Here is a 17,104-nt window from a genome sequence, read left to right on the forward strand (position 1 = left end):
GATCATTTTCAGTGATTTCTGCAGGAATGAATGAGTAAAGGTTTCAAGAATGAATAGTGGCAGAAAACCAACTTACTGTTGTACATAAGTCTGTGCAGCCCCCGGGTACAAGTACTTCTGTATCTCCTTTTGTTGAGTTCTCTCTCTTTTTTTTATGAATATGCATATTGGAGGAAAAACTTCCATCTGCTCTCTTTTAGCTGATTCTATCACATTTTTGAGCTGTGCATCATTATAGAGCTTCAGAGAAAGATGATCATTTACATTACATATGGATATAAAGGAGAGAAGGAGTTGATGAATTGCAAACAAGTATAATTTATATGGACAAAGTGTGCCAGAAGTGCTTTTCACCCCATTTTACTCTGCAAATGGAATGATTCCTGCCCATTCACTTGGCCTAGTGCCCAAGAACTCAGAGAGGAAAATGATCCTTTAGCTTATGCATCAGGATTTCACCTCTTGTGAAGAAATGGGGCTTTGTACTCAGGCTCACCAGGGACCCCAGAGGTCAAAAGGAATCCCTAAATACACTAATGTCATTTTTTTTAGGTTCTTCTTTAGTGGCTTCTGTGTATGGTATTCAGTATATGTGAGAAGTTTATATGATCGAGTAGGAAAGTGGGGGGCTGTAGGGAGTGTTAAAGAAAAGCTCATATTTTTCTGGTAACTCCTCTCTGCTCTTCGATTTCCCATGATATATCATTTGCCTAAATGCCCATAAGCTTTGCAAATATATAAATCTACACTGAGGGTGTCTTTGCAAGGGCTTCTCTGTTGGCTATAATGCAATCATCTATGATTCTATGCTGTAAAACCCAGGACCCAAGGTATAGTAATAACCCCATATCTTTTATTTATTTAATATAGGCATTCATTTATATATTAATCATTTATTCTTCAAAAATGATTATCATGATTATCATTATCATGTGCCAAGAGTGAGGAATCGGAGTTAAATACAATATAGCCTCTACTAAACTGCCAGGAGTAAAGAAAGAAAAATTCTGTCATGCCAAAATGGTGATTTATCTGTAAAAGTCTGTTAAGTCAGCTGACTCCCTCATTGCTGCTGGACTACACAGTTATCTTATCCCTCAGGCAATTTGTGTCTGAAGAATTTCAAATCACTACAAGATCATGCCAGTATTATGATAGCATGTGCACTGCTTTGATTTTATGTTCAGATATTAGTTTTTATGCACATACAGCATGCATTGTGCTGACTGCTTTGAACACACCATCTCATTTAATTGACAAGATAATATGGGATATTAGTACTTTAATATATATATAGTAGAGGGAAAAATAAGCTCAGAGGATTAGTACTTTAATTATATATATATAATACTATATATATATATACACACATATATATAGTAGAGGGAAAAAATAAGCTCAGAGGATAAGTGACCTGCTCAAAGTTACACAGTCCTCAAACCAGGTCTCTTGTCGATGTGTTTAGTCAACATTGGAGGTGGTGAGATGAAATCAGTGGTAGGATAAGAGGCAGCATAAAGTGAGGGTTACTTCTGTCTTATTTCCATAACCAAAAACCTGGTCAGATTTAAAACTGTTGTTCTTTTGCCTATACTTTGTCCTTATTCATTGCTCTCAACCTTTACATAATTTTAGCAAGACTTCCCACTTTATGAAGAGTACTTGAAGTCTGCATGCTGATTAGTTATACAGTTTTCTTTATCAGTGGTGGGGGATGGAAGTGCGTGCATATGTGGGGTGGTGGAGTATCTAAAATTTCATCACATTATTTTTCTCAGAACTTACGCTTGTAACGGAAGTTTCTCAACATGAAATGTCATCAATTTGGCCTCACTCAGGAAGTTGCAAGGCACTTGACTATAACCTCAGTGAATTGGACGTTGTCTAAAACCTGAAAATCTTTAGCTGTCTGTGCCTGTCATTTTAGAAGTTTCAAAAGTTATTTTATTTCTTAATTAATTCTCCTTGCAATTAAGTTGATTAAAAAACTTCTTATAACATACTTCAAGGTGAAGATACATTTGTGTTTATATCAGCAATAGAATGGGAGGGAGGGAAACCAGAATTTAAATCATCTAATTTTTGCTTTTATCAAAAAAGTGTTACAAAGATTTTATCCATTTACTTGAAATAAAACTTCTCTAACCATGCATCCTGCCACAGCATACTTGAATCTGTAAATGTAGGCTATCCTGGGGATCAGAATAATCACGGCATTCCAGAATGGTTTTTACACAACATTTCCATACTGAAAAGCTCAGTTGATTCCAGTGTAAGGCTGTGGTAAGATTTTGATCTGGATTATCTGATCCAAAAGGCCTTTATTGAATAGTCTTGGATAGTATATATATATTCCACGTATAAATATTCTTGAATTATTAAATAAATGAGATTGGGACTTTGGCTAGGTTTCAGCCTAGAAACATAAAGCCAGTATAATCCTCTGATAAACATTAAAATATCAAGCCTTGAACCACCTTCACATCTACTCTTTTATTTTTAACTTAATTTTTGTGTTATAGTGGAATATGTTGATTTACAATGTTAGTTTCAAGCATAAAGCAAAGTGAATCAGTTGTACACATATATATATATCCATTCTTTTTCAGATTCTTTTCCCATATAGGTTATTACAGAATATTAAGCAGAGTTTCCTGTGCCACAGAGTAAGTCCTTGTTGATTATCTGTTTTATATATAGGAGTGTGTATCTGTTAGTCACAAACTTCTAATTTATCCTCCCCCCCCATTTTGCCCCTTTGGTAGCCATAAGTTTGTTTCACATACACTCTTTAAAGACTTAGACTTATGTCTCTCTCCCAGCTAAGAGTAGAAGGTGTAATCCCTCAGCTACCTCACAACCTTGGATGGATGATTTCTTACTTTTCTCCTCCTCTTTATCCAGCTTTCCATGGTCAAGGGAAAAACCTAAAGAGGCTGAGACTAGAGCTGTGGAGATCAATAGGTAAAGTGAAGGCAGGAGTGCTCACTTAATGTGGCATGTACTTCTACTACACATGGCTTTTCAGTGCTGTGCTCAGTGACAGGGCCATTCTACTGGCAACTCCAACCCTTGGGGTCTCTACTTTGCTCCTTTCTTCTCTCTTTGCGGGAATCCAATTTCTCTTCCTCTGCTTCAGTCTCCTCAAGGTTTCTGCTGCACTTCTGCTCAAAAGTATTTCCCTAAATTCTTGATTTGATATCTTCATTTTGAAGGGATTGAAGTTGTGACTGAGTAGGTTTCACAGGTAATTTCCACCATTTTGCAATCAGGAAGTTTCTTATATGCTTCCCAATCTGCAGTTTCCTGGCATCTTCATAAAGAAGCTATACTGGCTTGACCTCCCTGAGACAGTAGGTTGATAAAAGTTTAAAGATTATGGTCAGTGCTTTTGCTGCATCCAAGGAGGCCCTGGAATTATCTTTTGAAGTGGTAGTCCTAGCAGGAGTGGGACCATGATGGAGCCAGCATGTTGGACATCAGAAATTTAAACAATCTTTTCTGCTTTAGAGAGGGAAGAACAGAAGTAGACAAATGCTCTTCCCCTGACCTGGGCATTACATCTGGAATCAGCTCTCTCAGATCTGGAAAAATATACTAGAGATTAAGAGTGCGATGCTGTCCCCCAGCATTTGAAATAACACTTTGTGTTTACTTATTTTTCCTAAGGTGTTTGTTTTATTTATTTAAATCACTTTTAAGTCACTTTGGAAGGCCTTTACCTATAAGTTGAGTAGATCAATCTAAGCATAAATATGGAACGTATCATATGGAAATAATAATTATATTTAATGCACTCCAGCAAAACAACCTTAAATGCCCATTCTGTACCTGCATTACCTGGATTACCCACTCTGCACCTATATGCCAGATTTTAAAAAGACCAAACAAAATAATCTCTGTCATAGGAGGTCACAGTCTCCTGGAAAGACATGCATCATACAAATAGATAAAGTATAATATGATAAGTGTTATAACCAGCAGAGATACACATTGCTATGGAAACACAAAGAGGAAAACACTAAAGGGCATCATGGAAACTTCAAAGAGTAAGTGATTCGTGGTGATTCTCAAGACAGAAAACAGGGAGGTTTCTGGATATAGAAAAGAGCAGGGGCTACTCCAGGAAAAGAAAAAACATAAGAAAAGTTGTAAAGTGACTTCAAGGAATTACAAGTGAATTCAAGGAATGGCAAGTCAATTGTTAGAGAGGGTAGAGTGAGAGTTAGGAGAGGAAAGACATGATACATAGAGTGCATTAAAAGTGGTTGGGAAGGACTTTCTACATCCTGGAAGGTTTAAATATTATACCAAAGACAATGAGAAGCCATCAAAAAGTTTTAACCTGGAAAGTATGTGGTTAGATGTTTGTGTTAGAAAGATCCTTCTGGAGACTGTGGAAGAGGGATTAGAAGGTAGGACATTGATAAAAACAGGTTAGTTGGAAAATTACTGCTTCATTTCATACTTGAGATTGTGAGTTTCCAAAGCAAGACAGTAACCCTGGTAATGGATACAAAGCCATAGATATGAAAGCATTTCTATAGGTAGGATCCATAGGGCTTGATCACTTATTTATCTGTATGAGAAGAATATATGTGAGATGAAGCAAGAGATTATTTTCTGTGCTGAGTAACTGGCTGGGTGTACCGGGTACTACTAAAGAGAGAAGTAGATTAGCAATTAAACAGGAGAGACAAATTTGCAGAGAAAAGCAAGAATTTAGGTATGTTGAGTTGAAGCTTCCTAGAGTACAATGGATTGAATTGTATTTCCCCCATCTCCTCAAATTCATATGTTGAAGCTTTAAGTCCCAATGTATGATATTTGGAGATAGGTATCTGGGAAATAATTAGGTTTAGATCAGGTCATGAGAGTGGGGCCTTCATAACAGGATGGACACCCTTGGAAGAAGAAACACCAGAGAACTTGCTGTCTCTCTGCCATGTGAGGACACAGTGAGAAGGTGGGTATCTGGAAGCCAGGAAGAGAGATCTCACCAGAACCCAACATGCTGGCAACATGATCTGGGTCTTCTAGCTCCCAGGACTGTGAGAAAGAAATTTCTGTTGTTTTAGCCACTCAGTCTATGCTGGTTTTTGTTTGTTTGTTTTTATGCCAACCTGAGCTAATACATAGAAGTATTCAGGAAGCTGGATAACACAGATCTGGAGTTCAGAAAAAGGCTGAGTTGAGGTAACTGATTCAGAAATCATTTACATTATAGAAATGACTATAAAACTTGTCTGGTAGCAGGTATTTTGTTACTTTAAGTAATGGTAGTCTGGCAAATACCAAATGCACATGGTTCTTTTTATTATTAAAATTAGAGCATTTCATAATTAAAAATATTTACACTTAAAGATGAAAAACATGTATAGTTATTAAAATTAGTTTTACTCAATAAGAATTTACAACATATTGTTATCTATAGTGAATAATAGTGAAGAAATCAACAAAAACCAGTTACTAAAAGTCCACTATGGATCAGGATAAAATGCCTCCAATATTAACTTATTCTTTCCTAGTAATTATAAAAATGAATATAAAATGCTGCTTGGACAATTGGTTAAACAGACACATGCTCCATTACTATACATTCAGTAATTTACACAAATTCAAAACTAGCAGGTATAAAAAGAAGAGTTTTTTGGCAAAATCATTTTGTACTTATAAAATAAAGCCAAATAAAACTTATATCTAATATACCACATTACATCTCACTTACACTATACTTTTTCTGTTACAGGCAAGTGAAATATTAACATGTAAGCATTTAAAATAATAAATATACAAGTTCCCTTTGTGGCTCATGGTTAATGAACCCAACTAGGATCCATGAGGATGTAGGTTTGATCCCTGGCCTTGCTCAGTGGGTTAAGGATATGCCATTGCATGACATGAGCCATGGTGTAGATCACAGATGCAGCTCAGATCCTGTTTTGTTGTGGCTATGGCGTAGGCCGGCAGCTGTAGCTCTGATTCGGCCCCTAGCCTGGGAACTTCTATATTCTGTGGGTGTGGCCCTAAAAAGAAAAAAAAGAACAACAACAACAAGAAAACCCACTATACTTTTTCTGATACAGGCAAGTGAAATATTAACACGTAGCTTTTAAAGTAATAAATATACATATTATTTATAATACTTATAAATGTTAGAGATATGACCTTTTATGTACAATCATTCCCCTTAAAACTTTTTTTGTATCTACAAATACTTTTCTTCTCCTATTTGATCTTTTAGTTCAAGAAGAGCTTAAGTGGAACATATCTGTAGGTATAGAGTTGAGAAAGTGTGTTTAGTCGATTGGCTCTGTGATAGCAATCTTCTGTACCATGTCAGATAGATTTTCAGACTCCAGATCTTCTTTACCATTATCTGAATTTTCTGATGAGATATAACAACCAGAGTCCCTTGGGCAGTCATCTAACTGTGACTTATTTAAGGAGATGTCTGCGCTAAAGGATGGGGGCATGGATTCATTTTCTTGCTCTTGAACAGCTGCAAATGGAAAAAAAAGAGGGCATCAGTTAGGCAAAGCCAAGAACAGTTTTATTCATATAGTCATTCATCTTCAAGCTATTTTAACTGCTCTAATCTTGACTTCATTACAATTGAAACTTCTGTAAGTAAACGGTATATTTATTTATTATATATATAGAGATGTTTACACTCAAATATCCAAGCCACTGTTTTCTTAGAAGACAAAGTTTGCCCTCTGTTGCTCACTTGCAGTTTCATGGAATTTATGTGAAATGCTTACATAAGTGAAGATCAATATGGACCCTCGTTTTACATTAATGATAAGTTGCCAGAGAAAGCAGATTGTATCCACAGTGTGACTGATGCCTTGTCCAAATACTCCTTAAAGTAACATTGGAAAAAGTCATTCGTAGTTTAAATGTACAATTCAAGCCAACAGTGATCTTTGTGAATAATTCTAGAATCATGATAATGTGGATTAATGAATAAAAGATCACTGTGGGCAATGATACATAGTTAGGCGTTCAATAACTTAGAACTTAACTCTTATAACTTAGAGTATCCAGAATTTTCCTGTTTGCTTTCATCAGAAATGTGGACATAGAAACCAGATTGCTTCTAGATAGTAAAACACTATATCCGTTGCATATACCTTTTGTAGTTTCTCTTCTACCTCTTTTTTTATAGTTCTGATTAACAATTTTTATATTCATGTAGGTAATTCTCTGTCATCAAAGCAATATTCTAGATTCAACTTATCTTTTTAGGACAAAAAATTAATATTAGAGATATAATGGAAGATAGTTCTAAAGAACCTAAGCAGCCCTGTCGATTTACTCTTCTCATGAATCTTTAGCATCAGTGTTCTCTTTGTCAATGTGAAGTCTCTTTCTTTGTACTTCCTCACACCAGGAAATACGTGTTTTTCTGCATCATGACAAGAGTTTCTAGGAGAAGAGATGGATCTTAGGCTACCACCTCTCAGTTCTGTCAGCATGTCTTGCTATTTCTCCTTCCAATCTTGGGGCTCCTCCACTTTGGACATTTGAAAAGCCCTACACTGGAAGAACATACATTTCAAGGTGGAATAAGACCTCTGCCTTCACAGGCTCTACACTTCATCCCATTCCAGTGAGGGAATCCTTGGAAGAAGGAACTTGTATAATTTTCCTCAATAGACTCATAAGTAATTATCTTTTGAAAACCCGCCCTTTATCTTGTCTACACATATCCTGATTTTAATTGTATTTCCTGGGCTTCAGCTATCCTGCCAACATTAATTTATGGTCCACTGTGTATCCAGTTGTTATCAACCTCTATTATAAGAGAGAATTGATCCTCAGTGCCTTCACATCCTTATATGTAATGAATTAAGTTCTTATAAATGAATGGTACTAGTTATGTACCTTTCAAGAAGGAATTGAGAAAAGAGTCACTTAAATTGTTTTCTGTGTTCTGTGGTTTATATGCGTAACAGATTGAGAAAGGTTGGAAAAAATGATAAAAATAATATTTCAGTCTACTTATCTTCGAAATGACTCATGATAGTTCTTTTAACCTTTACCTCAAAGTTTTTATTTGTAATGATGAAGCCACATGTATGCCCTTCTGAATCTTCCCCACATTTGCCACAACTTTAACTGTGGATTCAAGTATCAGAAATTTGTCTAGTTCCTAGTTTTAATTAGTTTTAAGTATAAGGAGCTTTAAATTTAATATACACCTGTTGTGATTGTTATGTTAAAATGTTAGCGATCATGAAGCATTTTCTCTTTATCAGTTATAACAGCCTTTAGGTTTGGGGAAATCTACTTAATACTGACTAGTCTTTATGAGTATCAGCCATTCATTTTTGTTTCCAAGCCCTTCTTTTAGGAAAAGGCAGCACTGAAATGGGACTTCATTCTCTAAGAAACTTTCTCTTCTTCCTCTGCTTTTCAGTCTTATTGCCAGTGAAATGAAAGAGCCAGTTCTGTAATCCTTTATGCAAGTGTTTTTGGAAAGGCCAAAGGAATTAGTCTTTTTGCAGTGCTTCCTGCCACATCAACAGTGATCACCATGTTTGGAGTGTGATCCTCTTGAGTATGAATAGTTGTGGGGATAAGGCTATATTTCCCTAGATGATATTTGGGCTGACTACCTCAACACAAAATTGAAAGAACTGTGGGATGGATGGGGCGCTTGGGGTTAATAGATGCAAACTATTGCCTTTGGAGTGGATTAGCAACGAGATCCTGCTGTGTAGCTCTGGGAACTATGTCTGGCCACTTATGATGGAGCATAATAATGTGAGAAAAAAGAATATATATATATGTATGTGTAACTGGGTCACCACGCTGTATAGTAGAAAATTGACAGAACTATAAACCAGCCATAATGGAAAAAAATAAAAATCATTATATTAAAAAAAAAAATTGAAAGAACTGGGTTCATTCCCTTCATACTGACATCCAAAACAGGACTTGGCATAATGAATAACTGCTCCCCAAGCCGTGTTCTATTTAGGTTGATTACTGATTGTGGGGCGCTTTACACAATATAAAACTCGGGCTTAAAGAACTCTGATTTCCAAAATTAGCTCCTTTCCTTTCAAAGAATAAGTACTTAGCTTGTTATTTCATACTCAGAAGTCTCTATATGTTCACTTCAAAAGGTCACAATGTAAACAAATGAAAATCTGACTTTAACGGAGAATGTGTCATTTTTTAATATTAGTAATAAAATGCATTTGTTTTTGTTTCCACCTGAGAAGTGCTATATCACATTCTCCAAATTCTAGGAGTGGTTTGTTTTAAATACAGGTTATTTATTGTAGAAACCTTTCATCTGCAATTTTGATGGTAAAAGGAAATAGTTTCTCAGTATGAAAGTTACGCTGCACAGTAATTTACAGAACAGCAGTAATTTGCTAAATGATTTCCTACTGAAGTGAAAACATAACTATGCCTCCACAAAAGCTTCCCACCAGGCTTGCAATAATTTTAGGCAGGTGATCAGCTGGAACCCCTCAACTGTAACTATAAAAAGAAAAGGCAGGTCATTAAGTTATATTATGGAAATGAAAACTAACATTCAGTTTTTGTATTTGGAGGGTCAAGATTTTCCACTCCTTGTTTTTTTTTCTTCATCTTGACACTAATGACTTAGAGATTGGCACAAACCTAGGTCTTGGTGGTTTTTCCAGCAGAGGGGATGAATTCATCCTAATATATCCACATTGTCATTTTGTCCCTTCGTGTGGCCATGAAACAGAGTAAAGCTAACTGGCCTACCTAGAAATTGAAACTATAACCTTAATCAGTTTTGTCCCATGGTCCAGTTGTCTGAGCTAACGAGGCAAGTAACACACTGGAATAGGAAACAGTTTGCGGACAAACTTACAGACTTGCTATAAGATATGTGAGTTCATCTTTGTACACCAAAATATTTCTGATAATAGGTTGAGTTTAAAAATTAGTATATACAATTTAATTGTTCCATTATTAAAATTGTGTAAAAACATAGACATATATTTCACAAATGAGAATGTTGAAATTTCAGATTTCCTCTATATTTCTCACATTGTCTACAATGTTTTATATTTTATTTTAATAAAGAACAAAAATACTTAAATAGTACTATTTTTTAATAAATCCCATGGATGGCTTGCAAATATCCCCAAAAGTATATATTTTCAAATCTAGGCATATTGGAGAATTATTAAATATTTTTATAAAGGGTACCCATAATTGCTACTAGCTAACAGCAGGCATAAATAGAGAAAGCAGCTCAAAACAGTTCTGTACTTTATATAATGAAGGTAATTATTTTAAGAAATATTTAGGAGAAATTTTATCATAAAGAACTACTTTGAATATTAAAATATTTTATATTTTAGCAAAAAATTTATGGAATTGTATAAAGCCCATAGTTCAAAAGTAAGGTCGTTATCAATGGAGATAAGTGTCATGATGAGTTCTCGCTGTGGCGCAGTGGTTAGCGAATCCGACTAGGAACCACGAGGTTATGGGTTCAATCCCTGGCCTTGCTCAGTGGGTTAAAGATCCGGCGTTGCCATGAGCTGTGATGTAGGTCACAGCCGTGGCTTGGATCCCGCATTGCTGTGGCTCTGGCATAGGCCGGCAGCTCTAGCTCTGATTAGACCCCTAGCCTGGGAACCTCCAGATGCCATGGGTCTGGCCCTAGAAAAGAAAAAAAAAAAAAGTGGCAGGGTAATTAGAACATAAGACAGCTAATATAATTATTTATAAAATAATTATATTGAGTTGCAACATTTAATTAAGTATAAGCAATCTCAATTATACTGAAAGTAAAGAAGGCTTTAAGGAAATCAAACTAGATCCTAATTATGGGAAAAAGTTCTCATGCCCTAAGGAGAGAAATGTGCCCTATATTCACATATTAGAAAGTTAAAGATCTAATAAAAATGTAAACTACTAGTTTTCGCTTGACTTTGCCAGTTTTCTTTACCCAGATATTCCAGATTTGGGCCTTATTTTCTTGTTTACCTTAGGTCTGAAGCCTTATTTCTTTAGGCCAAGTATTCTAAAATAATTCAATCAAGAGGGCATAGGAAAATATCTGGCCAAGCAAAATTTTTATAACTTTTTAAAATAAAAAGAATGTAATATTTAGATTCACTAAAGGAAGTATGAACTAAAGAAGATCAAATAGGAAATTTTGTTGAAATTCAAATGAAGATATGCCTTGAGTATTAAGTATTATCCTCCTCTTTTCTCTAGCCTGGTACCATCTCCAAAGAGGAAAAACCAGGCTTATACATCTTAGAATGGCTCAAAATCTTGGCCTCATTTGTAGTCCCATTTGAGTCCCTTCAAACCCCAAATTAAGCAGTCTCCAGGTAACTATGGCTGTGTTTATTTGTCCAGAGGTAGTGCTGTCCTTGGAGGGACGATCAGGAGGCAATATGGTGTAACTCTTAGTTTTTTCTGGTTTTATCTTAACCACATTCTTAAATTATCTGAACACTTCAAAATTAATTTAGTGAATAGTTGACATTTATTTTGTTTGAATACTAACTCATCTTTTGGAAAAAAAAAAAAAAAAAAACAAGAATCCCTTCATGGGAAATCAACCAGTTACTGTTTTCTTGAGGCCATGAGGGATATGGAGTCGAAATGACCTCCCTCTTTTAGGAAACCTCTTGGGGCAATCTCCCATCATAGTCTATCCTCTGATGGGCTGTGTTCTGGGGAGTACATCTTTTCACTTACACTCACAGCAACTTCCACTTCCACTATGCTGGCTCCTTCAGTAGGGCAGAGGCACATTCATTCGAGATCCAATCACTCAGCACCTACAGGGACAGCACATTAGGCTGCGATTTTGCCCAAGCACACATCCCCATGAAAAGCTTTGGTCCCAGGATTGAGTTGTCATACTGGACTTTTGAAAATGAGAAAATAATATGAAAAACTATCATTATATGCAAAATTAGGGGCCTTGGGAAATTAATATTGTATTACTTATACAATAACAAGGGTCAAATCATACTTACACAGGTGTCAAATTATGCATAATCATACTTATGCACCTGTTTATTTGACATGGTGAAAAAATAACCTAATTTCATTATTTTAAAATATATTATTATTTGTCAAAAATAGGATGACTTTGCGTATTACTGATCTACAGTTTGCTCTTTCCCTTTAATATGTTTTGGATGTTTTCATGTCAGCACCATTTAATTCTCTTAATACCTTCATACTACTTTATTATTGCATAACAGTTTAATTTACTTATAACAAATTAATATTAATGGAAGTTCACATTGGTTTTAGTTTTGAACTAAAACTAGTAGTTTAGTTAGAATTTTTATGCATTTGTAGAAGCTAATCAGACATCCTAACACTGGAATTTCTGGATACAAAAGTATACACATTTTAAACTTTGAAAGTTTTTTCATTACTGCTTTCTAGAAATGCACTCATTTACATTCTTGCAAACTCATATGAATACATGGTTCGCATATGTATAAAATTAATCTTGACAACACATACCAACACCCCCTGACTGTTACAAAAACTTTGATGTGTGACGAAGTTTTGCAGGGGAGTTTAAGTTTTATAACCAGAAGAAAAGTTTTGCTCACTGTCTGCAAATTTCTTCATTCCCTCATTCAACATGTATGAATTCTACAAGCATCCACTCAATGCAAAGCAAGGTTCTAGGGGCTTTGGGAAGGCACATGGTAGTAGAGGATTCAGTCTTCTTTGGCCAAGATAATCGTTAAAAAGCCATGCCGAGTACACAATCATAGTGCATTCAAGCACAGGAACGTCCTACATGTACATACATTATAAATTCCTTATGTGATGGAAATGAAAATTCTATGAATTCTTTCTTCTGAGGATCGTTCTCTGCTTGAAGTACAAAAATGTTTCTGGTTTTATTGTTCTTTGTATTACGTAGAATATGGCATGTATCATAATTTGAATCTTGGTGGTGGGGAGGTAAAGCCAAGAGAAATCTGAAGAAAGTAAATTGCATAAAGCAAAATGGCTATGGCTAGAAATAGATATTAAATGCATATTTATAAATACATAAAAATAAAATGTCTGTGTGCCTTTTCTATTCTGTCTATGTGGATGGTTAGCATTATTTTCTTAAAAGCTGTACATTTCTTGAATCTAGATCCAAATCATATGGCAAGTTGGTTGGAAACACCAGGCACACATGTCAGGGGCTAAGGCACCAGGCTACACTGGCACACTGTCAGGCCAACTGCTGGACTGCTGCTTGGCGGAATTACAAATCTCCCCTGCTGGCAGCTCATGTTCCAGGCTCCTGGCTGGGCCTTGCCATTTGCCCTGCACTGTTTTGGGCAGGTAGGCAGGCAGGAAGGCACAACTGGGGATAGTTGAGCAATGAGGGGCTGCTGTGACCACAGCTGGTACCAACAGCCTGGCACAAAACCCACCCACCCTTCCCCCTTCCTCCTCACTGAGCACTGCCAACAAAGGTTGCAGGTAGTTCCTAAAATATGTTATATACAGATTCTAGAATAGTTTGCTTATTCTGTTACTAGGTTGTTTTTTGTTTTCAATTTAAAATGTAATTATACCTGTGCTATAGGGATGACAAGATATTTCCATCACCTATTTTTCTCCAAGGACAATAGTACACATTCTCATAGACACACTTTTAAGACACATCAAAGTGCCTCTAAATATAGGAAAAGAAAAACAAGTTCAGAATAAAATGAAAATATTTACTATAAACAGCAGTTAACTATCTTATTATTCTAAAGAGGCATTTCCCAGCAAGGCAAAAGGGTCTTGAAGGTTGTGTTTATGGAACAACACACACACACACACACACGCACACACACACACACACACACACACATTCTCTATTCTCCTTTCACTTGCTGGGAATATTTATTCAAAATAAACAAACCATTTTCAAATCCAGATGATAAATGGGGAAAATCTAATGTGCACAAAATAAACAGATTCTGCTCTTTAAGGGCCGAGCATTTCACCCTAATTTTTCTTCTGCTTCTAACCATTTCGATTCCCAGCTGAAGGAGCCAGTGGCCTAATTCTGCTCAGTTCTAAAGTAACGTGAGAAAAATACTCAGAATATCTGTGTACTGGTCTTGCCTAGGATTGTAGAAGTCAAAGTCCTTATTCTACTCGAGGCAATACTGTGATCACTAGCCCTACTATCAGCTTGTTGGAGAAGCATCTTTACGTCCTGTCAATCAGTGACCTAAAAAAAAGTTTCATCTAGTTAACATTTTCAAGGTCAAAGTGGGTACAATGCTAAAAGGGAATTTTTTTGCTCCAAGTCTTAGATTTCTGTTTGTCTCTGTTCTATCCCTCATCTTCTTGGTCCCTCTGGATGTATTAAAGACTCACACGGAGCTTGTGGTCTTCTCTTCATTATTTCAAAGCTATCACTCCTGTCCTCAAAACAGGTCCCCACTCTGCTCAATTTTTATATTGAGTGATTTTTATTGAATGATAAGCAAAGCAAAATTTTCCAGTCCCCCACCTAAGAAGCAATGGAGCTCTAAACTAGGAATTTATTGATGTTCCCCAAACTGATATCATTCAATGATCGAAATAAAATGCATACAGAAAATCCTGGCCAATTTGCATACCCGGTTCTTCCACACTCACAAAAAAACTATTTTTAACCTGTGACTATGACATGCATTTGTTTTTAATAATGTTTCAGTTTTATACAGCCATCTATTCAAGGTCTTTATCATTCAAGGTACATGAAGGTTGTGCATTTAATCTTTAGGATGGCTGTAGAAGATATGATTCACAGAGTAGAAAATAGATAAAAATAAGCATGCAGCAGTATGGTGCCGAATCATCACAACTCACCATCTTATCAACAAATAGAAAGTCATTCTTCTTTATTTCTTGAGCAAAGCAGTTTCATATAAGATAAATAGCTTTCAGTCAGAATAGCCTAACAGGCAGTATGCATCTTTTTGACATGTATATTCTAATACTACTTTAGACCATAAGATTAAAAGAAGAAAAATCTCAGAGTTGTATGCTGACAACAAACACTGGTTGAATCTGCATTTTTTCCATTTTTCATCTCCCAGAATTTGGCTCAGTGTGGGTATGTTTGTACATTACTGGCTATTATTAAATCATCAACCTCTAGTGACCTTCAAGTTCTGTTTTCTAAAGTTACATGAAGGGAAATAATTTAGGGAATTTGTACTTTTTTATATTAAACATTGAAAGTCATATCATGATTTGGAGATACTGTGTCTTGTTTTCTAAGACCAGGATATAGTAGATTGTATTTCTAATATATTTAGGAAACTGGGTTCTAGATATGTGACCTTGAAAAGGCTACTTAACTACTGTAGTTTTATTTTCCCCATCTTGCAAAGGATGAATTTGAGTCAGTTTTTAAAATTACACCTAGCTCTGATAATATCACCTACAAATTTTTATTCTTTTGCTAATATAGACGTTAGGAGTTCCCGTAGTGACTCAGTGGTTAATGAACCTGAATAGCATCCACAAGGACATGTGTTCCATCCCTGGCCTTGCTCACTGGGTTAAGGATCTGGCATTGCCGTGAGCTGTGGTTTTGGTCACAGACGCCATGAGCAGTGGTGTTGGTCACAGAAACAGCTTGGATCCCGAGTTGCTGTGGCTGTGGCTGTGGCTAGCAGCTACAGCTCTGATTCAACCCCTAGCCTGGGAAACTCCATATGCCACAGGTGCAGCCCTGAAAAGACAAAAAGACAAAAAAGAAAAAAAAAAAAAAGAACAAGAAAGTAGATGCGGATGCAAATAAAAAAATTAGGTGGACACCGTAAGTAGTCCCTGCCTTTGGAAGTGGACTGATTTTCCCTCTGTAGGCCTTTGCTGAGCTCTGTTTCATGGCTGAAAGCCTTGCTTACTGGCCCCTTCCATTCACAAATCCTATTGCAATGCAGCTAGAGTAGCCTTTCACCTTTCAGGGAGTCATGCTATTGCGAATTTTCCGGTTCTCACTTAAATATCAACTTCTGCTTTCTGAGATGGAAAGCTGAACTAAAGCTCTTGGGAAAATTGACAAAACTGTAGAAAACTTGAATTTTCAAATAGTCATTGTTCTATTCATATTTACCAGTGTGCATGTGCAGAAGAAAGAACTTGGATTTTTATAGTAGACTACCTTTGATTAAAACTCCAACTCTGTTACTAATCTAGCTGTGTGGCCTCTTTGAAATTAATCTCTGGAGTTCCCGTCGTGGCTTAGTGGTCAACGAACCCGACTAGGAACCATGAGGTTGCAGGTTCGATCCCTGGCCTTGCTCCGTGGGTTAGGGATCTAGCGTTGCCATAAGCCATGGTGTAGGTCACAGACGTGCCTTGGATCCGGCATTGCTGTGGCTGTGGTGTAGGCCGGTGGCTACAGCTCCGATTGGAGCCCTAACCTGGGAACCTCCAAATGCCACAGGTGTGGCCCTAAAAAGCAAAAAAAAAAGGCAAAAAAAAATTCATCTCTGAAATATTTTCTCATCTATAAAATGGGCAAATTATCTACATGAATGTTATTGTAGAAGAAAAGCAATTATTTACAAGTGCTCAAAAATATTCTTCTTCTTCCTTCTATTTCAGCATCAACTTATTTTAGACAGTATTGATGATGATACTGAAAATTATCAATTACAAGAACTTTACAGAATCTACTTCTTAGCATAGTATGTCTTAGTGAGGAGCTATGTTTTGAAATGACGGAGATGTGAAAGAAACTGCCTCATTCACTTGGAAGATATTGCTACATCACTTTACACTGATCAGTTTTGTTTTGGCCTGCACTACTGAGTAAATAGGCTATTTTCTTAAATTTGACCTATGTCTGCCTCTGTGACCTGATTCCTCTCTCTTCTGCACCTCCTAGCCTCTACAACTTCAAAGAATGCCTATAAACTCCTAGGCCTAAGGGCAAACTCAATTCTGTGGTTCAAATTAGTGGTGCATGTAAAAGCTCTATATCCAATCTCTTGGGATAGAACATAATGGAAGATAGTATGAGAAAAAGAATGTATATATGTGTATGACTGGCTCACTCTGCTGTACAGCAGAAATTGACACACTGTAAATCAACTATACTTTAATAAAATAAAAA

At 36.3% G+C, this 17,104-nt stretch overlaps 1 protein-coding gene and 1 long non-coding RNA gene across 6 annotated transcripts in view; one reads left to right on the forward strand and one right to left on the reverse strand.

Moving 5' to 3' along the window:
- Positions 1-17,104, forward strand: part of LOC125135022 (uncharacterized) — a 214,037-nt gene that overhangs the window by 105,677 nt on the left and 91,256 nt on the right. The gene's annotated exons all lie outside the window — the stretch shown is intronic.
- The window catches only part of SAMSN1 (SAM domain, SH3 domain and nuclear localization signals 1), a 46,908-nt gene continuing 35,099 nt past the window's right edge, over positions 5,296-17,104 (reverse strand). Inside the window, exons 8-9 of one of the 5 annotated variants that reach the window (XR_007136884.1) lie at positions 11,719-11,801; positions 6,377-6,502 (exon numbers count right to left, since the gene is read on the reverse strand). Coding sequence is in view for 3 of the 5 variants with exons in the window: in XM_047794589.1 (XP_047650545.1) it covers positions 6,300-6,502 (203 nt within the window). In the remaining 2 variants the exon portion in view is untranslated. The other 4 variants (XR_007136883.1, XM_047794589.1, XM_047794598.1 and 1 more) reach the window with 4 other exon arrangements.

Source organism: Phacochoerus africanus, chromosome 1 (genome assembly GCF_016906955.1).
Source record: "Phacochoerus africanus isolate WHEZ1 chromosome 1, ROS_Pafr_v1, whole genome shotgun sequence".
NCBI classification, from domain to species: domain Eukaryota; kingdom Metazoa; phylum Chordata; class Mammalia; order Artiodactyla; family Suidae; genus Phacochoerus; species Phacochoerus africanus.